At 37.3% G+C, this 27,950-nt stretch overlaps 1 protein-coding gene across 1 annotated transcript; it reads right to left on the reverse strand.

Annotated features, from left to right (window-relative positions):
- Nucleotides 1-1,757: 1,757 nt before the first annotated feature.
- Nucleotides 1,758-27,950, reverse strand: LOC6582756 (dual specificity protein phosphatase Mpk3). The gene is made up of 5 exons (XM_002008411.4): nt 27,052-27,950; nt 3,823-3,940; nt 2,718-2,919; nt 2,515-2,650; nt 1,758-2,441 (listed from the first exon to the last, which is right to left on the reverse strand). Exons 1-5 carry the CDS (start codon nt 27,479-27,481, stop codon nt 1,951-1,953), a joined length of 1,377 nt encoding a protein of 458 aa, XP_002008447.2. The 5' UTR covers nt 27,482-27,950; the 3' UTR covers nt 1,758-1,950.

Consider the following 27,950-nt stretch of genomic DNA (forward strand, 5'->3'; position numbering starts at 1 on the left):
GTTAAAGACTGTATGCTGTCGCAATCTTAACATAGTTTTTATTTTTCGGCAGATTCGCTCTCTAGCTTCTGTGTAAATCTCTTCTATTTGTTGTATACCCTTTAACTTACCCTTACTCTTTTTCTCCTGCACTGTTCTCTAAGATATTCTGTTCAAACATTATATATGCCTTTTGTTTAAGCATTTTCGAAAAGTACTCAAAACTTGAATCTATCTCTCTTGTACATATCCCATTTCATTTTCATATATATATTTTTTTCACTTAATTTAATGGATTTTTATTTCCTTTAAAAAACCATTTTAGCTTGTTTTGTGTCTTGTTATATTTTATATATATATATATTTTTTTTTTATTTTGCGCACAGCCTTTTTTTTCTCAAATTTTTTGTTCTGGTTTTTCTTTGTTTCTGTGATTTATATATATTGTATATTTATTGTTCATATATATATATATATATAAGCATATATATATATATTTCTATTATGTAGTTTATATATTTTTGTAAACCGTTTTTCGTGTTGACGACACCTGATCATTTTTTGTACCAACTTTGCCTGACTGCATACATATATAGCTATAGTATATATATATAGATGCATATATGTTCATGTACATAAGAACCCATATGTTACTTCAAGCCTTCTCGCTTTGGAGTACTTTCAAAAGTTTGCATATTTCAGCATGTTTAGAATATCATTTTCAAATTCTTTTATCATTTTTTTTTTTTCGTTTTTCATTTGGTAAAAACTCTTAAAAACTATGCCAAAAATTAAAAAGAGCAGCATCCCCTTTAGTGGGCGTGTCTCTTCATGCTTTTTGGATTTACTTTTCAACTCCTTTTCCCGGCGCTTCTAAAGCCTTAGAAAAATAGCCAAACCCTAATGTGTTTCGTATTTCATTCACTTTGTTTTTTGTCTTCTTGGTTGAAATAGAAATAAAAAATAATAAACATAATTCATTTCTTGTAGTTTATTTCTCATTTTAGTGTTTAATATTTTGCTTGGAATTTTTCTTCGTTGAAAATCTGTTTTATTATTTTTTACATTTAGATGACTTGGCTTTCAATAGTTTGTATCATAGAATATATTTTTTATAAATTGAATTCTTATTTACGTGTATATAACAAATATACATTTAAAATTTATAAACGTTTTTTTTTTTAGTAAAATTAAAAAAGCCATGCGCATAAAAACAGATTTATCATTTTTTTTATTTTTTTTTTAATTTAACTTTATAAATAACGCGTTTCGTGTTTTTGTATATTATATTTTATTAATATTAATTGTTTATTTTTGTTTTAACTTTCAACTTGTTTTGACTTGGCTTACGAATTAAATACAAACATGTACATAAGGTTCATTTATATAAGTATGTATACATTATATATAAATATATTTTATATATATTTTCCTTTTAGCTTTTTTTTTTTTGTGTGAATAAATTTCAATAATTTTAATTTTAATTTTTTTTTTTTCATATCTATTTCTTTTATTTTTTCATGTGTTTTGTTTGTTAGACTTACAATATTAACTAGAAATTATATTTTATTATTACAATTATATTATATTATATTATTTATATATGTATGTGTGTGTGTGTGGTTTTGTCAATGTGTGTGTATTCGACAACCAAAGTAGGAAAAGAAGTTCTGTCTTCTGCTTAGCTCCCAGCTATTACGGCTCCTCACTTGTCGCCTCGACTGGCACCACATTGGCTGGCACCAGCTCCACCACTGAGACAGCCTCGGCCGTGGTCGTTGTTGAAGTGGATGAGCTGGTGGTGCTGGCTGGTGACATGTTGTCAGCATTACCGCATGCCAGCCCAATCGGTGGCGGCGAACTGGTTGCTCCTGCGACTGCTGCCATTGCTGCCACTGCTGCTGCTGCTGCTGCTGTCGATTCCTGACTCTGACTGGGGGGCAGCACAAAACTCTTTCCCGCACACTGATCTCATTTAAGACCCGTGTCCGACGATGGCGTCCAGCGATCAAACTCAATACCCGAATCGGGCGAGACGCCAGTTGCCTTGGCCAGATGCGCGGCCATAAACCCGCCCGTTTGCATGCACTTGCAGTCGGGAGCGATGCAATTGCATGAGAATTTCGAGCCACGGCCGCAGCGCGCCACCAGGCCCGGATTGCCCGAGAGCACCGTGGCCGAGGAGCAGCCAGCTGTGGGTCCAATCATATTAACGCTGCCGCTCTCATCCATCGCCTGGCCATCGCAGGGACTCAGACGCAGTTGGCTCTCAAAGGATTGCAGCTGCTGCATGAAATGGAAATTGGGCGAGACATCCGCTTTGCGAGCACGCACCAGCATGAACGCATCGTTCAGACTGAGCGCCCGTGTGTGCATCAAATAGGCCAACGTCACCGTTACGGAGCGCGAGACACCTGCCAGGCAGTGGACCAGCACCGCCGAATTAGCAGAGCGCGCTTCCTCTGCAATGTGAGAGAGAGGAGAGTGAACCAGTTGAGAATTGTTAAGAAAACGATATGAATTCCATGTACGCACCTATAAAGTGTATGGCAGCTGGAAAATGCATCGCCAGATCCTGCGAATAATGATCGGTAATGGGTATTTGCAGATATTTGATAATGCCCAATTTCTCAAATTCGTTTGGCAAATCGGGTGTCACATTCAACACGTACTAAAAAATAGGTAAAAATGGAACAGATTAGATAAATATGAAATATATTACTATAGTTTAGGCATACCTTAATGTTGTACTTTTGCAAAGCATTCAAGTCGCTGCTGTGCGTGGAATTGCCCAGAAATAGGCCGGGCACTATCTCAACGGGCGCCTCATTGAAATTATGATGGTGATGATGATGATGGTGTGAGGTGCTCTCGCAGTCCGAGGACTCGGCGGAACTGCTGCACGCCGAATCGGAATGTGGCGTGGAAATGCGTAGCGATCTGTAATTGAATTAAAATTAAAGTTTATTGCTTCTGAATGATGGGACTTAATATATAAGAATTTACTATAGATGTATAATATGTACATATATGTTATATAGGGAACAATCTCTTACTCTATCTGAATTGCTATAATTATTATATTAATAAAAAATAAATAAATAAAAAAAAAAAATAGAAAATAGTTGAAGAGCTTAAATAGTTAAGAAAAGGATTGTTTTAAAATTTAAATAAATTAATTTTAAATTTGTTTTGTTTTACTACATAAATTAAAAAAAAAAAAAAAATAATAATATACCAACTTTAAAAATAAATAAATAATAATAAACATATTAAAACAAACAAATAAATAAAATAAATTAAAAATAAATAATCACATAATAAAACAAATGAGAAAATTAAAATAAATAAATAAGCAAATAATAAAAAATATTCACATAATGAGAAAATAAAATAAATAAATAAGCAAATAATAAAAAATATATAAAAAAAATAAATAAATAAAATGAAATAAATAAATAAACAAATAATAAAAAAATAACAAATAATAAAAAAAAATTAATAAATAAATAAATAATAAAAAATATATGAAGAATAAATACTGAAATAAAATAATAATCAATAAAAATCAAATGATAAAAAATTATGACAAATAAATTTTAAAAATAAATAAACAAATACTAAAATAAAATAAACTACTTTTATAAATTATAAACATATTATGTTGATTAAAAAAACCCATATCATCTATAAGGCAAGACAGTAGCCCAAATCAGAATCAGGCAAGAACATAATGCTTAAATAGACAAATTAAAGCTCCATCACATGAATTGAGCACAACAATATTTATATTATCATAATTAATGATACATTCAGTTGCACAAATTCGTGTTGTTTACTCACTTAAGACCCATTAACTGATCGGCCTGTGTGTTGCGACTAGATTCCATTTCTTTGTTGTGCGCCTGGTTATCATCCTCGCACCATTCCGGAAATGCTTGGCGAAAACTGGAGAAGCCATCTGAAACCGAATAGAGAGAGAGAGAGAGAGAGGGAGATATTATTAATATGAAACTTTAGATACATATGCAAACTATAGATACAGATACAGATACAGGTACAGATACAGATACAGATACATATATACAGATATAAAAAATCAACTTTTAAGTATTCTTTTGAACTATGCGCGTGTTTTGTTTGGCTTTTGTACGCTTGAAAAATATTTCGTTATGCTTAGCCAAGTGTGTCCTTTTGCTCTATGGGTAAGACAACACCTATTCAACAAACGGACACACATAGCTTAGCCCAGCCACGCCCCTGACCAACCATCTACCGGTGCGCTGAAGCGTGCGTGAAATTCTTGCCGTTTGCGTGGCTCATTCATAAAATACGACTTTCGTTGAATGTTGTTGTTGTTGTTGTCACTATTGTTGTTGTTGTTGTTGTCGTTGTCGTAGATTCCAATTAGAAACGGAAGTGGCTGCCATACGAGACGCGACTCGCAACTCGCAGCGCCAAAGGAAAATGGGGCACAAACGGAAATGCTCTTTCTATATTTATGCACGAGTTTGCAAGCCGGCAAATCGAATGGGTGGGGCGAGGGGGCGGAGCGGGGCGGGGCAGTGCACAGCTGGGCCGAGCTGGGCTGAATATTATGATGACTGCGTTCGCTCGCTGCGAATTGTCATAACACAAAACGGAAGCACACAATTTCCTACATGGCGCATTATAAATGCGATTCCGCATTTGAAATTGAACACCAACAACAACAACAACAACAACGACTACTACAGCACCGGCTCAGGCACCGGCACCGACAGCAGCAGCAGCAGAAGTAACTCTCTGCTATCAGCCAGTGGTCCAACGGGTTGTATACGCTATGAAGAAGGCCGGCATTCCATTTAAAAGAGAGAGAGAGAGTGAGGTAGGGAGAGGGGTGCAGTTTAAGGTAAAGGCCAAGCAACCAAATTAGCCCAACTGACAGCAGCAGCAATAGCCAAAGAGCCGAGGCAGCCAATTGCAATGGCAAAACTCAAAAATGCATTCGATAGCAATTTCCGCTGCAAAGAGAAGCTAAAGCATATATTCAAATTGGAGAAGACCTAGCCAAGACTTAAAGTACTTCTTGATATGAAGACATGTTATATGAAAGACCAAAAAAAAAAGGAGAAGAAGAAGATTTCTATATGAGTTTTGTTCTTTAAAGTGCTTCAATATTTATTGCTAATTTCAATTAAAACTAAATGAAAATCTTATTAAAAAATATATCTTTAGCAACAAATTAAATTTCCCTATGAAAATCGTTATTTTTGATTTTTTAAACACACATATTTATTTAGTTTTATTATATTACTTTTAATATATTTTTATATCATATATATTATTTATTGAACATAACTATTTAGTTATATTTATATTATATTATTTTTATTATATTTATATATGTATTTTATATACTTTTCATACATACATATTTATTTAGTTATAATATACAATTTATTTCATATTTTTAGCGATACTAAAAAGATTTGCTTTATATGTAAAATATCTGTTAAAATAACATTATCAATATTAAATTCTGCTAAGTGATCTTCAATCTTAAATCCGCAATAGTTTTTCATTGAATTATACTATCATTATTTTTATTGAAAATTCTTAATACCTAAAAGTTTCTCATATGGTAGCTAAAGTTCAGATTAACGAGTTCTATGACAACCTTCACAATGTGGAACTGAGATACTAATTCAATTTTAAGCATTAATTAAACGTACTGTTAAGCTACATATTCATACCTATTCAATAAATGTAGTGGAATCGATGTTTGAGCTGTTTCATTTAGTTTTCTCAGAATATAGCAAAGTTCTCATATAAGGCACTAGATTTGAGAACTCTTATGTGTCATAGTAATCTGAATGAATTCATGGGAAAGCCAATTCTATAAAAAGTGTCAAGACGAGAGCTTCAATGCTGTGATATTAGTCACCAAAGAATAGAAAGACAAACAGACAGGAGAGACAGAGGAATATGTCTATATGGACGCTGTTCAAATATAAAGTATTCTATGCAAACAGAGTCTATATTTGGTCAGGCAGGAAATTGAAGGCAACTCAAACTTTGTTCACATAAAACTCTCGAAAGGTTAAACGAAAATCGATTCAATTTTCTCAAAAATTAAAATCTAGCTGAGGGGCTTGCAAACTTTTGCTATATGTATATGTATGCATGTGTGTGTATGTCTTATGTATTACTCTCTCTCTCTCTCGCTCTCTCTTAACTTTGGCCATCTTGAAGTGCTTTCTGCCCACTTCACATGAAAAATATGTATATGCTGACAATAGAAATTTTATAAATAGAAATTTATTTGATATTCAATTGTTTCTTCATTGTTGTTTTGTTGTTTGTCGTTTGTCGTTTTCCATATTTTGCGCGTGTTGCGCTTCCTGTTTTCGGCTCCATGAGAGTTGCCACGTACGAGAAAACGAGCGAACCGACGGACAGACGGACGGACGTACGTACGTGTCCGGTGGCACGGTTCAACGGATTGGCGTTCCACTAAAGGGCACACTTTAAGTGCAGTGCGTCATATGCCCGGGCTGAGAGGGCGCAAAACGCAAAACCCCCCGACCGCAGCGCCAATTGCGAGCCAAATTAATTAGCCAAGCGCCCAAATTGTATACAAGCTACCCCAAAAGGGTAGTCCACTGGCGATTCAAACTGGAAACCGCCAAGTCGACCGCTTGTCTAACTGTTTACGCGACAAAAGCTCGCCTACGTCATTTCCGCTCGAACAGCACGAAAGGGTTGGTGGGGCGGAGGAGGGGGAAGATAGGCAGGTTACGAGAGGGGTGGGCACACGCTGGCATTGGGGAGTAATAACTAGGTAAATGTGAATGAAATGAATACAGCTCCAATGACTGTGTGGGTGTGTGAGTGTGTGCGAATGTATGTGTGTGTGTGCGTATTTGTGTGTGTTTTGTATCTCAAGTCAAAGCGGCGGCGATGTTAGCAAAAAGTTACTTAACTCACGTTTTGTATACCCTACAAAAGGGTTTAAATAGGTTATGCTCAACTAGAGACCAAAATTAAAATAATTTAAAAAAATCTGTTTTTAAATAAATTTGTATTATATTTTAAACATATAGATAATACAAAATTAATTATTTTCATTTGATAAAATAAATATTTTTTTAATAATTTTAAAATGTGAAAAAGAGAGTATATTGAAATTAATTTTAAGCTTTAATAACATATAGTCTTGTTTATTTAAATACAAAAAAAAAAAAAAAAAATAAAAAATAAAATAAAATATATATTTTGTAAAATTAAATAGATTTTATAAAAATTTAAAAAATGTCTTAAAAATAAAATATATATTTTATAAATCCGTAAAAAATAAAACTCACTTTATATAAATATAAATGAGTAAAATTATCTTTTTTATATTTTTATAAAATATGCTTTATTTAAGACATATTTTATATTTTTATCAAATTATTTTATTTGAGTTATTTTATAAAATATATTTTTGTATTATTTAATTGTATTATTAATGGTATTATTTGTAGTTTAAAAAACATTTTTAAATATCAATATATTGTTGCTGCAAAGCTCTCTTTTTATAGGGTGTTTCAAAGTCATGATGCAAAACACATTTTGATTTTATATATTTATTTTATAACTCACGCTCGCAGCACACGACGCACGGTCAAACAAACAAGCAAACAAATGAAGAGAGACGCGGTAGATAAGCCCCAACAGGGCAAAAGACAAAACAAACAAATAAAATTAAATATAAAATAAATGCAATAAAATTGTAAAAATAAAAAAAAACGCAATTTGTGGAGAAAAAAAATGAATGAATGAGCCAGGGCAGCAAGCATAGAACATGACACGACTAGCATATACCCTATACATTCTTGTGGCCGCAGGGTATTTGTAAGTGAGCAATTTTTGTTTGCTGTCATCTGCCAGTTGTAAAAACTTGCATGTATTATTTATAATGATATTTCGGCTTTGTTGTTATTGCCTTAATAAATAAATAATCCAAATATTGCGCTTAGCATGACAAGCACATCCCGTGGGCGGTGGCTGCAAATATTCAAAAAAAAAAAAAATAATAATAAAATAACGAGACTCGCCATGGGTGGGTGTTTCTCTATATATACATATACATTTATATATGTGTGTGTGCGTGTAGAACCAGGTGTTTGACAGAGCGCGAGAGTTGTAAGCACAGGTGAGCTGAGGTGAGGTGAAACGCTCTCTCTCTCTAAGCTTTAGTTCAAATCCGGTTTTAAAGACCACAAAAGGAACGAGACAATAAATAGGCAATCTGTATGTATTTTAAGTAGTTTTAGCTCACAAATTGTTAGTGTCATTTATTTTTTTGTTATTGTGTTATTTGTCGCTTGTTTATGGTTTTTGTTTTGTTATTTTTTTTCCCTATTTTTTTGTTATTTTTTTTTTTTTTTTTTTTAGTTTACATTTTTCACGTTTTGAAGGTCGTTTCCACTGTGCGCGAATCTTGTCATTGTTGTCGTTGTTGTTGCTCTTGTCGCTGCTGTGATTATTGTGTGAACTCATCAATGAAACAATACAGAAAGAATCGTGGACAAACACACACACTTACACTCTGTTGTATATAAAGGCCGATGTGATAAGCACAGATATACAGCTATATATATATATATATATATATATATACATGCTGTATATACTATATTATAAAGGAAGCTAGACAAAAGATATGAATGGTCGGCATGCGAGACAATTGCGAAGAGCGATAAGAGATAACGACCTTTGAGCCATTCGCAACAGTTACGTTTGAGCTACTGTGAACACACTCGAAAAGGGAATTAGTTTGTTTGATTAAACCTATGAAAATCGCATAGAAAGGTCAAATTTGCCAAGAGAAAGAGAAAGAGCTAGCAAGCAAATGAGCAATGAGTCTAAGAAAGAAATATAGATAGCTCAAATATATCACCTATCTATGCAATTTTCAAAATATGAAAGACACAAACTAAACGAGAAAGAGAGAGAGAGATAGAGGGAAAAACATAAAGAATCGAATTGCAGAGCTTCAAAAAATACAGAGAAATCAACTAGATACTAGATATAAACTAGATATGATTTATATATGTACACATTGTACATGAGAATCGCATAGAACTCACTCACATCTAAAAATAATTCCCTCTAGCATTTAACCTTTTATATTTCCACACACTGCCCATAATTCAATTTTAAGTTACAATTTCTCTGGATCGCCCATAGAGCATTCACTTTAAAGCACTTGTAAAACAAAAGGAAAGGAAACAGAAGATGCTCGGGGAAGGCTGTAGGTCATGCTTGACATTTGGCTGTGTGGGCAGTGGCTCGTGTTCGCGTTCAATCAATCATGTTGTAATCAATCAATCAGCTCGAGCCCGAGTTGCACGAGTATTTAAAATGTCAACCAGACTGTGGGCTGTCGTCTCTTGTCTGTGGACTGGGCTCTTTGCCTAATGGGAATTTCTGATGACATTATTTGAACATGAATGAGGAGAACCTTTTTTGAAACTAAGCCCAGAAAAGTTTCTTGTGCAATGCATTAAATAATTTCCCCATCAAAAGCGGAAGTGGCAGTCATTAATATTTTCGCCTTTTAGCTGGCACTCATTTCCATTTGGCCTCCCCCCAGTACTTTATTTGTTCTCGTTTTTGGCTTTTTGTTTTTTATTATTGCTTCCCCACAATATTTCCCTCTCTCGCACTTTGTTTATGCGAGCAGCTAAAAAAATGTTGCTCCAAAAATAAAGCGGGGGCAAAACTGGAAAATTTGGGGCGTCTGTGGAAATGTAAACAAAATGGGGCCACATCGGTTTGGGATGGTTCTTCTTTTTATTTTATTTTAACTGATATATATATATTTTGATTCTTTTTCCGTTCTCTGTGTGTGTGCGTGTGTCTTTCGTAACTCACAAATACTACTAATGTGGGGTTGGCTTCTTTTTTTTATATGTATATGTATGTACATATGTACGTATAATGTCTGCCATTCTGTCAGAGTCTGACTCATTGACAAACAGCATTGAACTGCAGGCGATGTTCTCGTCGTTGTCTTTTCATTCATGGAGCTTGGAAAACAGACGTGCTATATACCCAGTTATATATAAATTTGTATATACATACATACATATATGTGCATGTATATACATACATATGTACGCTTATTTATAGTACGCCATTGTGAAACACATGGTCGACTGCATTTCTAAAATGGTGGCGCTGCCAAGGAGAGGGGGAGATAGAGCGTGTGCTGCTGCTGCTGCTGTTGTATGTTATAGACATGGCCACACACATGGCGTATGCGTAATATTAAATTCTCTCCTTGTTTTATTTGAATGCCACACACACACAAACACACACACATCCTTCTGACAAACACGTGAAAGCCGCAGCCAAAACAGAAACGCACTTTGGAAATACCAAACAAAATATAAACCATTTGGAATGTTATTTGAAATTTATTTTAGCGGAATTCGTGGTATGCGCACGGTTTTAACACACAAAGTATGTGCAGCTAAATCCTAAGCAAATTCCACGTAAGAAAACTCATTTGAAATTCATTTAATTTAAATGAGCAGAGAGAGGGAGAAAGAAAAAAAAATGGGAATAAAAATGATGGAGTAGCATTATTAAGTTCTTGATGTCAATTAGCTTTAAAATTTAATATTAAATTACATAACATTTCTCAGCTCATTTGATTTGATTTATGTTATCGACTGTTTTGCTTCACTGTGCAACGGTTGAGCACTTGACGTCGACAGCGCAATTACAACAGCAGCTTGCCAGAAGCAGCCGACAACAACAACGCCCACGCAGACAACAAAAACAACAACAAATGCGAAGAGAACAAGCACAGCCGCTTAAACCACCTACGGTCATAAAACCAAAAATGAACGTTGCTTAAAATGAATGCAACAACAACAACAACACAACGACAACAGCAATAACAACAGTAAACCAAAATTCTAAATAAACCAACGCCCGCGCGCTCTAAGTATTGTGTATTGACTGACAGAAGAGAGGCAGAGAGACAGAGAGGGAGAGAGAACACGAAGACAAAGGGACAATAAGAGCTGAGCGCTGAGCTCGGAATTGAGCAAAATGTTAGCGTAGACAAGAACCGGCTCACAGCTTTTTATGTTGCTGCCGTTGCACTTATTGGACTTTGGGGCGTGTACACCTGTTATACACACGCACACTCACTCACTCACGCACACACATATACGTGCGCAAATATGTAATTGCAAAAATGAAAGAAAGAGTTTGCCTTTACATAAGCCGCTTCGCTTGCCTTCAAAGTTGGGCGCCCGAAACGCCAAATGCTTTTATGAATGAATGCGCCGCGAAAGTAGAAAAACTATGCGCACATGGTGAAAGAAAGAAAGAATGAAAAACACTAAAAACAAAAACAAGAGAACAACAGAGACAGCAAGCGTGGGAGAGAGAGATAAAGAGCGCAGGCAATGGTACATAGAGCCAGCGCTTAGCACGCAACTATTTGTAAAACAGCAATTTCGCATTGAAAACGTGACTAGTACACACACACATGTATACAGTAACAAGCGAAATACATAGCGGTAATAAAACAAGTAAAACATTTGCAAAACTGCGACTATGAAATACTCTATGCGAAGCTGAAGAGTTGAGCTGGAAGAAGTTGACAATGAGGTGAGTCTAAAATGTATAAAATATATAAGTGTATGTAAATTAAGCTTTTTTGCTGTAGTTGTTAGATGTTAGTGTGCGGTGTTGCACAAAATGAGTAGACTTCAATAATCCCGTGGCGACGACCGACGTTCTTTATTATCAAAAATCAACTAAAGTACAGTGACATAAATTCTTATATCCAAAGCTAGCCCTAAACCCTGATTATGCTGACATTGCATATTTACGCGAGGCATCGCATTACTTCGGGCAACAACATTGTTGCGCGTTGGAGCCACTGCTGCTGTTGTGCAATATCCGCTGGGAACGGCTACATTCATGCTGACGGCGCGTGATCAATCTGAACATTTATGTTTTGCTGGTCGATTGTGTTAACTCCTCCCCCACTTAGATGAATGACGTCCTCGGCTTTCTTGAAACTGTTAATTAATGTTTGAAGATCACGTTGACGTTTGTTCCTCTGATGTCTTTGATAGAGTTTCATCGAAGCGTAGCAGGAGAGTAAAAGGATGGCCACGGTTAGCCCAGATACTATTGGCCTTCTTACTAGCCCTTCCTCTAGTTGAGCAATATCCCGCAGATTTTTTATGCTTATCTTCTGCAGGTATGGCAGGCTTGGTATCTCTTGGTGGTCTGTTATATTTAAGAGCGCAGATACCGCTGGTCCCGGGGATTTCCTCACGTAGTTTTTTTGGTTTTGGTATACGGTGTTGTTTACCTTTATCTTGTCGTCAAAGGTAAGGAGGAACGTCCCTTTTACCATCTGCTCGTTGACTGTAGCTGCTCCGTCGTTGATGATGATTACTCCATCGTCGACTATGGTTAGAGGTTCGAGGTGGCTGGGCCGAGTTGAACAATGTGCGGTGTCACCTGAGTGTAGCTGTTGAGCGCATGTTGTGTAGGGTGACTTCTTGCAGAACGTTATTGTGAGGGCTGTACTACAATTTCCTATTGATATTACATGATTTCCACAGTCAGCTAAATTGTAGTCTTCGGCGAAATTTATTATGATGCCGTTGTGTTGGACAGGGTATACGGTTAATTTTTTACATACTATGCTAGGCTTAGGATATCTTATAATGAAATGTAGAAAATTTTCGCTTAACAAAACTTTAATTTGAGATACTTCCATTAAGTCAGTAATAGTGGTATTTATAGAGTGTTCATTAACAATGTTTTTTAAATCAGTGGAATCCAAAATGGAGGGGTTTACAATTCCAACCTTTGCAAGTGTTACTGATAGTATTAAGGTTTTTAACTCTGAGATAATTATTCTATTTCTTGTTAGCAGCGTTTCATATAAATGCTCTGTGTCTACTTGTTTTACTTTTGTGTTTTTTACTAGGAGGTTTACGGTGTCAGTTAGCTTATTAATTTGTTCCTGCATTTTTGTGTTTATGGTTATCTGCCTATTTTCTGACTCTACAAGTTCATTCTGTGTAAATTTTAGTTTCTCGAAATCATCATGGTCTGGCGTGCCAGCTACGACCTTTAGAACGGTGCCTAGCATATTGATACTCCTAGCATGTCTATGGTGGACATTTACTGTAGCTATTAATGTTTCTATATGTTGTATGTCTGCGTCTAATAACATTCTCATATGTGATCGGGGGAAATGGTTTGCTAATTCTTTCGTATTTTTTACTATTTCTGAGTATAGGGTAAGGTTGGTTGAGTGCTTCAAGTATTGGAAATCCGTCCAAATGGTTACGTATCCGTCCAAGATCGGTATGTAGTCCATGTTAGTATAGTCAGTCAATTTCGCTGTTATCGTTGTAGCAAAAAGAAGTATAGTCCAAATCCTAAAAAAGATAAAAAAGGGAATTTAATGTTTTGCCTATCTTAGATTGTCCTTGTGGACCACCCTCCCTTTTATTAAGACTGTTGTCCCCAAGTCTGCGTCAATTTTGCCTTCGTTGTATAGTGGTGTCAGTTTGTTCCCTAAGCGTCTGTTTGTTTTTTCCAAAACTGTGTCGCCTATTTGGAATTGTCTATTGTGTCTTGTTTCGTTTACTCTATTTGTTAGGAGTTGTTGTGCCTTTTGAATTTTATTTCCTATCTCTATTTCGAGTTCTGGGGAGGATGAGTGGATTATATCGATTGGTCGTTTGTCCGTTACTGAGTGAATTGTATTGTTATATTCGATAGTTGCTTGAAGTATCGTTTCAACAGTGTCAGTAATTTTCCTTTGAGCTGTTAGGCATCTTGCAATGTCACCGAGGGTGCTATGGAATCTCTCGACTTGTCCGTTTGATGTACTATGGAGTGGTGGGGCATTTACGATTTGAATGTTATATTGATTGTTTAGCAGAGATTTTATTGTTTCGGACTTTATGGAGGGCTCGTTATCGCAATAGATCGTCTTGGTATGCCGGTAAAAATTTACAAGTTGTAAAATTGCTGATTGTATGTCAATTATTGTCCTTGAAGCGATGGGTTGAACAATTGCAAATTTTGAAAATTTATCTATGCACGTAAGGAAGTATTTTTTATTGGTTGAGTATATGTCTATGTGTAGTATTTCGCCCACATAGGAAGGTATGGGTGTTTCTCCAAGTATTTGTTTTTGTGGGTGACGATTGTACTTAGCTGTTTTACAAATTTTACAATTTGAAACAACTTCGTTCGTTAATTTTGTCATTTTCGGAAAAAAATAGTCTTGTAAAATCTGCTTCACATTTTCTTGGGCTGCTCTGTGAGCCCGATTGTGTTCTGTTGCAATTATTTCTTTCTGTTCGTTTTTATCAAAAATGTCATTTACTATGTACTTTGTATATCGAAATGTTGTTGTTGGAAAAGTTTCTATTAGTTTATGTTGTATGAATGCTAATATTGGTAACTCGCAATGGATTGCATTTACGACATCTTTTTTGACTACATCGCAAACTCTTTTGATTAACGAGTCTCTGTTTGAGAAATGAATTGTATGTCGGATTTTCTTACCAAATAGGATAACTGTACGATCAGAGGCTATATTATTTTCTTCTATTATAATTTGGTTTTGGAAACAGTTGATTGGTTTGTCTGTTGTGTCTATGGTGTATGTGAGCGATATTTCGCTGTGAATTGTGGCTCTGTCTGACTGTACATCGTCCTCTAGGGCATGAATATTATGCCGTGACAGTGCGTCCGCAACGTAGTTCTCCTTCCCTGGCTTGTAATAGATGTTTGCGTTATATTCATCTATAAAAGCTTTCCAACGCCTGATTTTTGCGTTCGGGTTTCGGTCGGATACTGCAAACGTCAGAGGCTGATGGTCCGTAAAGATATTTAAATTTTTTACCCCATATAGATAATTTCGGAGGTTTTTAAAGCCCAAACTATTGCAAGTAGTTCCCTCTCATTTGTTGCAAAGATAAGCTCTCTATCCTTTAATGTTCTTGATATCATGGTGATTGGTTTTCCACCTTGTGACAGAACTGCCCCAAGACCAGAGGATGAAGCGTCCGTTGTTAAATCAAACGGCTTCTTGTAGTCAGGGTAGAGCAACATTACATTTTCGGATGCAAGAACCTCTTTTAGCTTCTCGAATGCCGCATGTTGACTCTCGTCAAATTTTACTGGAATTTTTTTGGATTGTCCGGCGCTCACTTTGCCATTTTGGCCTTTTAAGATGTCGCTTATAGGTTTTGCTATAGACGCGAAGTCCTTGATGAAACACCTATAGTAGCTTGCCAACCCAAGGAATGATCTGACGTTAAACAAAGTTGTTGGTACTTCATAGTTACGAATCGCTTCAACTTTACTTGGACATGTCTTTATACCATTACTTGAGACTACGAAACCTAGGTATTCTACACTTTCTTTGAAAAAGTGCGACTTTTCTGGTGAAACTCTCATGTTGGCCTCGTATAGTTTATCTAGGACCCAGGCGATATGCTTGACATGGCTTTCCATATTTTCAGAAAAAATGATTACGTCGTCTACGTAAACATAACAAGATTTTCCAATTTGCTCTCTGAGCACATCGTCAATGGCTCTCTGAAAAATACTAGGTGCATTTTTCAAGCCAAAAGGGAGCCTGCAGAACTCATACTTTCCGCTTCCTACAGAAAAGCTGCTTTTTTCTCTATCTTTTTCGGCAAGTAAAATCTGGTGGAATCCGGATTTTAAATCTAGTGTTGTAAAGTACTTTGCTGTGCCTAAGTTGGATAAAATGGAGGCTATATTGGGAATGGGGTATTTGTCATCTATTGTCTTTTGTTTAGTTTTCTGAAGTCTATAACTAAACGTTTCTTTTTTCTTCCCTGCTCGTCGGTACCTTTTTTATCTACAACCCACACGGGGTTATTGTATGGTGACTGGGACGGACGTATTATACCGTTTTCTAACAGATCTTGAGTTTCTGTGTTTACGAATTCTGATACGCCCATTGGGTATGGATATAATTTTGAATAAATGGGATTCTCGTCCTCTGTTCTAATAGTTGCAATGACATTTGTATTATACGGAAGCGCTTCATTTGGTTCCGCAAATACTCCTGCTCGGGCTTTGAGCATTGTTTGAAATTCCGTTGTTATAGCCTGAGGGGCTTCTATTTCTTTGACACTTGTGAAATTTACGGCTGGGCATTTTAGAAAGTTAATGGTCTCAGAACCATAGTTTGTTGTTAGTTTCTTATTTTTGAAGTCTAATAAAACGTTGGTTTGGTTTAGTAGGTCAAGTCCGATTATACCATCGAATGTCGTGAGGTTTGGTAATAAGAAAAATGTTGTCTTGGTATTAAAAAGGTGCATTATGCATTTCTTGTCAACTACGTTGTGGCCATGGATTGATTTTAATCGAAAGGGTTTTTCTACCGGCGTAATATTTTTTAGTTCTTTTAATGGTCTCACGTAATTCTTTGAGGCTCCGGTATCTATTAGCAACTTTATGGTTTTCCCTGCTATCGTTCTCTCTATGAACGGGAGCAGGGATTTATTCCTAAAAAATTGACCTGGTCGTATTCGTCCAATTCATTGTCAACGTCTTCTGTCTCGGTTTCTGCGATCGCTTGGTATTCGCTATTGTCCTGCTCGTATTCTGTATCTTCTGTTCCTAGGTGGTTAACTCTTTGCTGTTTCGGTCCTGTGAACCGTGCGCTACCGCTGTTTGGTCGTTTGTTTGCCTGTCCCTGGTTATTGTAGTTTTCGTATTGAGTGCGTCGTTGTTGATTTGGCCACTGAGTCTGTTTCGAGAAGGTCGCGTTTTGTTGGTGTTGCGTAGCCTGTCTGAAGCGAGAAGATGAGTCAACGTCCATTGGTTCTACCTGTTCTTGTCGTGGTGAGAATTCTGGTCTTTTGTAGTGTGGGCTTTTTCCTGGTTGGTTGTGTTTTGGGTCTTGAGCTAGAGTCTTGTCTCTGACTTGCTGTCTTTGTTCGATCTTCTGCGCTTTTTCTTCTATACTGCGGGCGAAATTTGTGGCGAACATATAACGTTCATGATTTGACTCAACTTCTTGAGCCAATGCCAATGCAGAGGGAAGATCAATTGGTCTAGCTGAGAATAGGACATCACTTAAGGCCTTCCTGGTTCCTGAGATGAATACTCGCAGGGCGTCTGCTCTATATTTCTCATTTAGCGAAGAGGCAACGGTGGTGTCGTAGGTCATGATTGTCTTATTTATAAGTAAAGTCAGTTTCTTTTCTACCTCGTCGTAGTACTGCAGTAGTGTCAAATTTCCTTGGCGGAGTGTTGACATCTCCTGTTCAATTAAGTATATCGGTCGTTTGTCGGAGTACGTGAAATCTAACCGATTTATAATGGCCTTAAAATTTAGAGGAGTGTCGAAAGAAGAGAGTACCATATCAGCAGCGTTCTTAATTTTGTTTCTTAATATTCCCAAAGCTTGATAATGCTTTGAGCTACCATCGTATTTCTCATATACCTTGTATGCGATATGCGCAGCCTTTCTCCAAGATACATAAGTTTCGCTTTTTCCTTCAAAGTCCGGGAGGGACTTCATGATGTCAAGGGTTTCGTTGCAAATAACACCTATTTTGATTTCTGCCTCCTTGAAAGTTTCTACCTCGGGTGCGCTAACCTGTACTGAATTTATACGTTGTTCAATTTCGTTTAATTTTCTATCAAAGCTATCTTTTTGAGCAGCTAAAGCGCTTGCGACTGCGCCTTCTACTATAGCTTTTAATTGATCTGAATTCAAAGCCATTTTTAAATTTTCTGTGTTGTAAATTTTTCGAAAATTTGTTATTAAATCTTGTATTTCACTATCACTCATAGGGCAAGTAAAGACAGGGAATTTTGCGTGCTGCGTTTTTTGTTATTAATAATTAATATTTAAAGGTTGAAATTGTATTTTTATTTGTTTTTACTCCTTAATTTCTTTTTTGCAATGAACACTCTACTCACATGTTCTTATATTATGTTAGTAGACTGTATGTTGTGTGTTTCTTCGCTGATGAGCCGCTTCGTGGTGGGTGTCTTCGCTGCGTACTGCTTCGTCTAATGCTGCTTTCTTTTTTTCTTTTTTCGTTTTGGTTATGCGTTTTAGTTGTCTTGCTGTTTTTTTTTTGCACTTGTGGGGTATTTATCTCACTGAATGCTTGTTTTAATCGAAGTTTTAATTTCGTTTTTTTTTTTTTTTTTTTTTTGGGTTCGTTTCGGTTGGGCGCCAATTAAGCTTTTTTGCTGTAGTTGTTAGATGTTAGTGTGCGGTGTTGCACAAAATGAGTAGACTTCAATAATCCCGTGGCGACGACCGACGTTCTTTATTATCAAAAATCAACTAAAGTACAGTGACATAAATTCTTATATCCAAAGCTAGCCCTAAACCCTGATTATGCTGACATTGCATATTTACGCGAGGCATCGCATTACTTCGGGCAACAACATTGTTGCGCGTTGGAGCCACTGCTGCTGTTGTGCAATATCCGCTGGGAACGGCTACATTCATGCTGACGGCGCGTGATCAATCTGAACATTTATGTTTTGCTGGTCGATTGTGTTAACTTGTACATATGAAATATGTGCATATATACATATCTTTACTTATGTATGAATGTACATATTAACTTTTAATATGCCTACGCCTCTACTACACCCTCTAAAATCCAAACCAATCATACCCTTTTTTCGCCTTTAGCATATTGAGCAATTCTTGCATTCCGTTTCCATTTCGTTTCAATTCCGCTCCATTCATGCATTGAATTAAATTCGTTTTTAGTCAATTTGATGCAATTTGCACAAGAGCAGCAAGTCTGCTGAGCGCATTGGAATGGCAATGGGAATGGAAGTGAATTGTGGAAGGGGAATGTATGTAGCTGTATAACAAAAATACCACACACACAGCGAGCGGACGTGCGACATAAATTTTAGTTACTTTGTTGTTGCTGCACCATCTTCCGCATAGCCAGCGCTGTGCTGAACTAAGCAAGTGAAGCGTTCGTTCCACATTAATGCATATGCTAATCGTACCACGCTCAGTGGGCGGGGAGTGTGAGCGAACATTAAATGAACTCATTGAGTAGAACATTCATTGTTCGAGGAAGTTGAAGCCACTGTTAGAATATGGACTGAATAAATGCGGCATGGTAGATTTTTTAATTCGCAATGCTGTCGTTACGGCTTTTTGGCTTGTCAAACTGTATAAGCCATTCAATCAAAATGTAAATAGGCACAGGGCTCTATGAGCCGTCAGCTATAAATAACAAGAAGCCAAGCCGCAGCTTTCCAGGTATTAGCCAAGTATCCTAAGGCATCCTTTTTGCATATATTTTTTTAAAATTATATTTGTTGTTGTTGTGCCTTAAAGCTGCCGCACATTATTAATTAATTATGTACAATTTTGCCAAGCTACGCAATTACATGAAATTCGGCAACGTTGGTTGCGGCCTCCTTTCTAGCACCACAGACCAAAATTGGAGAAGCAGAAAAAAGAACACACTAGAAATTTTACAGTGGCTGTTAAAATTACATACAAATTGGAGAGAAGAGGAACGATGGAGTGGAGAGCGGAGTGGAGAAATGGCGTGTAATTGAAATTTCGCTCGCTGAGAGAACTGTAACTGTATCTACAGCTGTACAACTGTTGAATATACATACAGACAAATGCTCATACATACATACATACATATATATGTACACATACATATACATATATATCTGTATCTATAGCAGTAAATCTGTATCAGCAACATTTTGAGCATATTTTCGGCTATGGCAGGCGGGGCGCAGCGGCATGTTGCCTCCCCTTTGACCGGGGAAGTTTTTGCAAATGGGGTCAAGTTTAATGTGCAGCTTCCTGTTGCTGCTGCTGCTGCTGCTGCGCCAGTAATTGCAGATGGATTTGCTCTCGGCTTCGAGTAAGCAACAAGTGCAGCCAACTGACAAAGAGTAACAGCGAGAGTGTGCAAGGGAGTAGACCTGACAGAGGAGAGAGAGCGAAAGAGAGAGCGATAATGACAGAGTTGGAGTTACATTTTATATCAGATTTATTGATTTTCTGTTTGCATTGGACGCACTTGGACACTTCCGTTGCAGAGAGAGCGCCACGCGCAACAAGAAATCATGTCAGAGCTGAACATTGAACGACGGCAAGATATCCTATGTTAAACAAATATTGAAATAGCATAATTAAATAAGTATAACCAATGATTAAATGTCATGCTAACCGACTCTGGCATACCCTCATAATATTCTTCAATTCAACTTTTAGCAAAAGAAAAATGTTATCAAACTTCTTATTACGCTAAGTGCTGGGCAACAAAATTCGTATTGTTTACAGCTATACCAGGATAATGGTCAATACATAACAAAGGGCCAAGCAACAATAACAACAACAACAACAACAACAGCAACATTCAAACAGTAGCAGCTCCCCCTATAACATTTAATCAGAATGCGCCGCCATTGGGCAACGTGCTCAGAATTTCATTTCGAAATGAAATGCCACAAAAGACAGGTAACGAGAAGAGCTCGGGGCGGAGCGGGGCGGAACGGGGCGGGGCATTGGCGCTGCTGGGTCAGGGCATTTATAAATATTGCATACAAGAAAGATGAAAAAACACGAGAAATGGAAAAGCGAATATGCAACAAAGGTCTTCTGGCAGCAGCTAAAAGAAAATTTCATCAGTCACAAAATATTACGAATAAATATCAATTGCGTTATTGAATTTCCAATTATTAAAATTATAAAACGCGTAGCGAATCCTCAATAATTGTGATTAAATGTTGCCTAGACATAAAACATTCATATTGTTTGTTTTCCTTTTTATTTATCTTTCATCGTTTTTGCGCTCTTTGAAGTTTGACTTTAATTTTCAAATTTATCAAAGCTTAGACACATTTTATTTTGCTGCTCTTCTTTGTGTATGCACAATGCTTTAAATATTTTTCTGCTCTTTCCCACTTGACTCTAGTTCCCGTTATATTTCTCACCCAGCACATAGCGCAGAACTTGCCTATTATTTCATTCATTTTATGTAGCGCAAGCAACAACAAAAACAACGGCTCAAAACTGCATTCATCGCTCGCATTAAGTGAAGACACGAACCGCACACACACATGCATGCATAGAGCAACTGACAAACAGAATTATTGTAGGAATTCAGCTCCTCTCTTGCGTTCACTCTGTCTGTCGGTCTCTCCTTGTCCGTTCTTCTTGTTCGCTATCCGTTTGTCGGCCTGCTTCTTCTTCTGGTAGCCGCTGCTGCTGTCTCGTTTGGAATACGCTGCTAATTTGCACTTTGATGAAATGCGTTCATGCTGTTGTTGTTGCTATTACTGTAGATTTATGCATGCAGGCGCGCAACGCCGACGTCGACAGCAGCCTTTAGCTCCATTTCATTTCGATGCCGCCTTTACTTACATACTATGTATGTGTGTGTATATAAATGTGTACACATTTCTTATTCCTTTTCGCCTCACGGAATCAAAGCAAAAATTCAATCGTTGTCTTCGTTTCTCTTTTTTTTTTTTTTTGCTTTGTCGCTGCTTGATGTTGTTTCTGTTTGCTAATTCCAAGAATACAACAATTTACCCGTCCAGCTCCCCCGCCAAGGCAGTCAACCGGTAGCAGTTGGGCAAAGGGAGCAGCATATAAGACGTCAGCTTCGCCGTCGCCGTCGTCGTCGTCGTCGTTTGTATTTCGCAATGCGCCACTGATTCTTCGACTCTTTGACTTTTTCCAGTCCGTCTTGCGCTTTTATGTTTATGTTATGTGCAACACACGCCCTGGAAACTTCCGCTGAATTCATGTGAGGAACGCCGAGGTATGCGGTACAAAAGACCCACGAAACGCCCTCGCAGCGCTTTGACCGGAAGTCGCTTGTCGTCTTTATCATTTTTGTTTTTTATTCTTCAGTTTTCCTGTTGTTGTCGATCATCAATTCTTGCAAATATCTGCGCCATGTGTGTGAGTGAGTGAGTTAGTGTGTGTGTGTGTGTGGTGGTGCTGCTCACAGCCTCCGCCATCGCAGGTGGCTCGAGACAGAGATTCAATGTGGGTCTCGCCGTTAGGCGGCTGTTTAATTAAAACCCACACAAACTTTGACCCAAATCCGACGACAACAACAACAGCAGAAAAATGTTTGTCTCTGTTTTTGTGCAGCCGTAGGCCGCTTCTAATTCGACCAACCAACTGTTCCGTTCCAGCTGTCCACCCGAATCTCCGCCAAAACGTTGTCAAATGCTTTTTCGAGTGCTTGCCGGCCTGTCTTCATGTGTGTGTGTGTGTGTGTGTTGTGTATGTGATTGCTTAATAAGACGCCAACGTTGAGTTGCTGTCTGGACACGTTCATGTCCATTTTGCACGTGGGCAGTGTTTTTTGTGGTTGTTTGGTGTCAACACCAACCAACAAAAACGAACCGCACACTGTGACAATTGCACGAAAAAGATCTCTTTTAGTTGACACTGAGATTTAAATTTGTAGAGATTCAAAAACACAAGAGAATGTTATGGTTCTGCTGTGTACATATCATATTTGCATATGTACATACGTATCCATCACTATTCAACGAATATATGTATTTACATACATATGTACAATGTGTACAGAAGATTAAAAACTGCAACAGAATGTTATGGTTCTGTTGTACAGTACAGTGCATTTGAATGAATACACAAACATTTGTATGCATGTCTGTATGTGTGCATGTGTACATGTTAATATTGCCTGCTGGCAAGTTCAAAGCTTTAAAATCTCCGCAGCTGCTTTGCTGGCAATTTTTTTCGGCGAAGGCAGACCAGTTGAAAGCTGTTATTGGGCGCTTGCAAGTAAAAGAGGAAGCATAATGAGGAGGAGGAGAAGGAGCTGTCGAATTTGCTGGAAGGGAGGCAGCGCAGTTTCTTCTGATGAACTATCATCAAATCGTAATGAGGCAAGCGACGACCTTGGGAATAAAAAATGAATATACGAATAAGAGTGTATTGTATGTATGTTCAGATACATACACACATATGTGTGTGTGTGTGTGTTGAGCTGTGAAATGCCACGTGTTGTTGTATGTGAAAAGCAAGTAGAAAACTTGTGAAAATTGCTTAGGCCCAAAAACAAAATTAAAGTAACTTGTTCACAAATGAGGCAAACAACTCTCCAATGAGCCGCAAGCAGCAAAATACAAATACATGAATCGAAATGCATCTGTGTACGTATGTATATGTGCATTTCTATGTATACATACATGCAGTGGCGAGCTTGTTGGGGAAAATGCGAATGCAACGACGACGACGCGTGGAAATGCATACCACAGAGTTGTTTTTATGGCAACGACGCGACGTCGCTGCGCATGCGCGCAGCAGCCGAGTTCAATTTCTATAAAAGGGTCGACGTTGCAGCAGAGAGAAGTCGCTGCCAGACAGACGCAACAGACTCTGACTAGGCACAGACTCTGAACAGTGGAGCAGCTTTGTATCCGTATGGCTATAAAAAATTCAAACAGCAAGAAGAAGAAGAGTCAGACAAGTTCTCCGACGTCGCCGCCGCCGCCGCTGTCTATAATTTTAAATCAACTTCCAACTCCCCAATAAAAGTGGCGGCGGTGGCAGCGGCGTCAGCGTCGGCGGCTGCGAAGACGACCGCAACGCATCGTTCGTTGACTTTACGTTTGCTAGGGCCAGGGCGAGTGAGTAAGTAAGTGGGAGAGCGATAGAGAGAGTGAGAGAGCAGCAGTGAAAGAGTGAGCGCAAAAGGAGCGTAAATGATGATGGGTTTGAAACTTTGCTAAAAATAATTGAATTAAATTTCATGCAACGGAAGCGCTTAGTTTACGAAACTTGACTACTGATGTGCACAATTGTGCTCTCTCCCATACCCAGACACACCCACACACACATGCACATAGACAGACGAGCATTGGCTCTCCTCGCATAACTGTGACACTTGGCCCCTATCTTAATTGTTTTAATTCCGAGAAATGCATACAAAGTGGCATTTAATTAAAATGAATTTCGCAGCAGCAACAGCAGCAGCAGCATTAATGCACAGTGCATCCGGCTGCCATAATGAACTCGCCTCGCACACAATCCTGTCAAAAAGCGGGGGAGGTAGAGGGAGAGACGAACGAGAGCGCCGCATAATAGCCCGATATAATTGCATTTCAAGGTCAATTAGCGGCCTGAACTTTAAGGGAAACTAAACAATCGGTTTATTTCCCCCTTGGCAAACAGGACGCTAAACTGTTTGCTAACTTGGTCACAACTTGTAAGCGCTTCTATTCTCTTTGCAATGCCTGTTGCCGCATGTGTGCGAAAAGGACAGAAACAGCTGTTTGCAGGCTATGTAAATGTTTCCAATGGGCGTTGGAATTTTAGAATTTCTAGTAATTGGAAATGGCTTGGATTTTTTTCTTTTATAACGCGTTAAGGATTACAAACTACAATCATAAAAAAAAATTATAATAATACTATGAAAATTAATAATTTTTAGTGTTTTTTTTTTTTCTTTTAATATTTATCTTTTGGGGTTCACTTTAGAATTCTCCTACACACAAAATCTATTTTATATTCAACTAATAATGCATCGATTATCTTTGAATGGGCCACCCTTTACGTTCCATCATTTCATTATCTCGCATGCACTACATATATATCCAACTGATATTTCAATCGAGCTCTAACGGTATATGTATATTCCATACCATTTGCCATTTGCATTCACCACGGAAGGGAACTCAAGCCCCTGGTAGATAAGATAAGACCACCAACACATTTTGGAACTGGGCCAAGTGGCATCGGGAATGATATTGGGAATGAAAGAGCACGAAAGCGTTACAATACAAATTGCGCTTATCATCGGGAACATAAAATAAACCAAACGAACACTAAGGCGATTCATAATCATGACAAAATGCATTGCGAATGGCAGTGGAAATGGAAGCAGACGTCAGCAATTCCATTCAGCAGGGCCTAGAAATTCATTTAGCATTTATTATTTAGCCGGCATCATTAGCAGCGTCCGACAATGGGCGACACTTGAGGTGTCCTTTTTAATGAACCGAAAGGTGCCAGAATTTTACACAAAATGTCAAATGAGGATTTTCCAGTTCGTTGTATTTTCCAGTCGTAAAACTGATCTGCTTAACACTCGCTCGCTGTTGTTCTAACCCAAATGCTGTTCAAAATTTACCTGTAGCACAGGTAGGCACAGGATTCGGCAGCAACAACGCAACTGACGTCACGGCCTCTACCTCTTCTTCTTCCGCTTGATGACCTTATCTTATGCTAATTTAGCAGCCGAGTGTTTCAAGTTCTATTTTCATGAAATGAAACGAGTAAACAATGGCACGGAGAGCTAGACTGAGTTTTTTTTTTAATTTTTTTTTTTCGGGAGGAGACGCCGACCGGTCCATTTATTGACGCCCTATTGTCAATTTGCGATATTAGCACACTCTGAATGGAACGGGCGTACGTAAGCTACGACAAGCTTTTACACAGAGCGAAAGAGAGAGAATCTGAGAAGGGGGACGAGGGAAATGGGAGCATTGAGACAGCTGGCAACGGAAGGAGACCATACACACACACACATGTATATTTGGGCGCTTGTAAGCGAGCGGAAATTGAAGTGATAAAAATAAATATGAAGCTAGAGTCAAGCAGCATCAGCAACTAGTCAGATTATAATATATTCCTATAAATCTATATGTATATAAACAAAATAATATAATAAAGATTCTTCAGCAACTTAATTGTGTTTCTTGGAATTTTAATTAAGCAAAACGTAAATATGTTACTTATATTTATATTATTTATATTTAATTAGGAAATTATAGCTGATAGAGTTTATATTAAGAAATTGTGTATAAACATATACAAATAAATAGTTTATAAAATTTATATTAATTTATATAAATTCAATGCATATGAAGATAATTATGATGAATGGTTTTTGAAATGAGAAATTTATTATTCAAATCGTTAACTATATGTCGCATCGGTGTGATAATATATACATATGTATAGTAATATATTCATCTATATAAACATTTATATATTCATTTTAATCAAGTCAAAATCAATCAAAAGTATCAGACATAAAAGTTAGCCAGCCAAACAAGTTCAAAGCATCATCACATGCATTATTTTCTATAGGCGCCACATTAAGTATTTCAAAAGCTATTTGGCAGATCGTTTAAAACTATATATATATGAATGTATATGTATGTGTCTATTCATATGCATATATACATTAATCTGGCTGTCTGCCTGTTGAATCTATTCTTAGAAACGGCATTACGCTTATCAACATCGAACACACCTTATAAAGGCGATGCTATTCAATTAAAATATATATATTTTGTAGATTTGAATATTTGGCTGCATAACACTTAAAATACAATGCGAAAATGTGACGGAAGAGTATATTGGTTTTTTAGCTATATAAGAATCAAAGATATATAATCAATATATTTAAAACACTTTGGCTAATAATTACAATAATTGACAATCCATTCTCAGTCACAATCTACTCAGAACAATTTGTAGATTTTATACAGGGTATATCACAGTCGAGCATTTTTCTCTTCTATTGTTATTTCTGTGCCTTCGTACTAATAATAATATTTTTAATAATACATAATGCCGAGCAGCAAATGTTTATTTATGGCTTGTTATATGCAATATTATGATTTGTTTTATATTTATCTATGCTTCTGTTTGTTTTTGTTGTAGTTTTTGTTTTGATTTTGCGTTTGTTTTTCGTGCTAAAAATGCCGTGCTACGAAAATAAAACAAATGAGTAAAATGTTTGTATATTTTCTTCGTGTGCGTAAGATTGTTGAAATACTTTTGGCCTAGGCTATGGAATGCAGCAATTATTTATCTTTTTAATTTATTCATGATTGACTCATGGAACTCACCTCGCAGCGAGGTTCATAAATTCATTGTGAATTCTTTATATTTGTAGTTATTTATTTATTAATAATTGGCTTATGGAATTTCTTATTTATTTATATATTTATTTATGATTGACTCATGGAACTCACCTCGCAGCGAGAGCACGCGACATCCGTCCTGCTTGAGGCGACGATAGAGCACATTGATCGTGGCATCATTGCCATTTCCATACATTGCAAAAGCTCCAGCCACATCTTGAGCTGGCTGTTGCTGTTGTTGTTGTGGCGACACGCCCACATCATTGTAGAGAATGAAGGGGCTGAGTTTGTAGCCCGCCTGTATGCGCTCCTTGAGCTCCTGCGACTTAATTGTGGATGGCAAGTCGATCTTGCCAGCGGCCAGACGACGCAACATTATGCTCGGTATGCTGAAGTTAACGGCGCTTCGGATATGCGACTCGCTGTACTCCTGAGAGCCGCGGCAGTCGAGTATGATCAGCTTTTTGGCTGGGTCGCAGCTGGCTCTCAGCTCCGATTGGAGCCACTCTTTGCTGCAGCATTCGTACTCCGTTTCCGGCATCTTGAAAAGCTCTCACAAATGCACTCTCACACTCTCAATAAAGCGTTTCTAGTTTGTTGTTGTTTTTTTTTTTTATATTTATTTCGCTTTCGTTTCTTTTTCGATAACTTTTTCACCAACTTTACAACAACAAAAAGTTTACATCATCTACTGCTGCTGGTTCATTTGCCTGGCGCACATTTTTTGTATTTCTGCTGCTTCTGCTTTCCTTTTTGTGTTGTGCTTCTCGCTCTCACAAAAAAAAACAGACACACACATTCACATACACGTACACACAATCACATACGCGCGCACGCAAGCAACCAACGAAACACAATTTTTACAATGAAATCTTTTTCCAGCTACGTTTTGTATACAATTTTTCCAAACGCTTTACTGTTGTTTTTCCTAAAAGCATTTAATAATACTACAATTGCAATTTGTTTTGTTTTGTTTTTTAGTTGCTTGATATTTTCTTTACACTTCGTTT

Source organism: Drosophila mojavensis, unplaced genomic scaffold (genome assembly GCF_018153725.1).
Source record: "Drosophila mojavensis isolate 15081-1352.22 unplaced genomic scaffold, ASM1815372v1 contig_74, whole genome shotgun sequence".
In the NCBI taxonomy this organism is placed as follows: domain Eukaryota; kingdom Metazoa; phylum Arthropoda; class Insecta; order Diptera; family Drosophilidae; genus Drosophila; species Drosophila mojavensis.

Coding starts and splice junctions, on each gene's coding strand:
- LOC6582756 (XM_002008411.4), bottom strand. CDS start 27,481: ATGCCGGAAACGGAGTACGAATGCTGCAGCAAAGAGTGGCTCCAATCG. Junction 2,920..3,822: donor GATCAGTTAATGGGTCTTAA/GTGAGTAAACAA, acceptor ATTCAATTACAG/ATCGCTACGCATTTCCACGC. Junction 2,651..2,717: donor TGCAAAAGTACAACATTAAG/GTATGCCTAAAC, acceptor CCTATTTTTTAG/TACGTGTTGAATGTGACACC.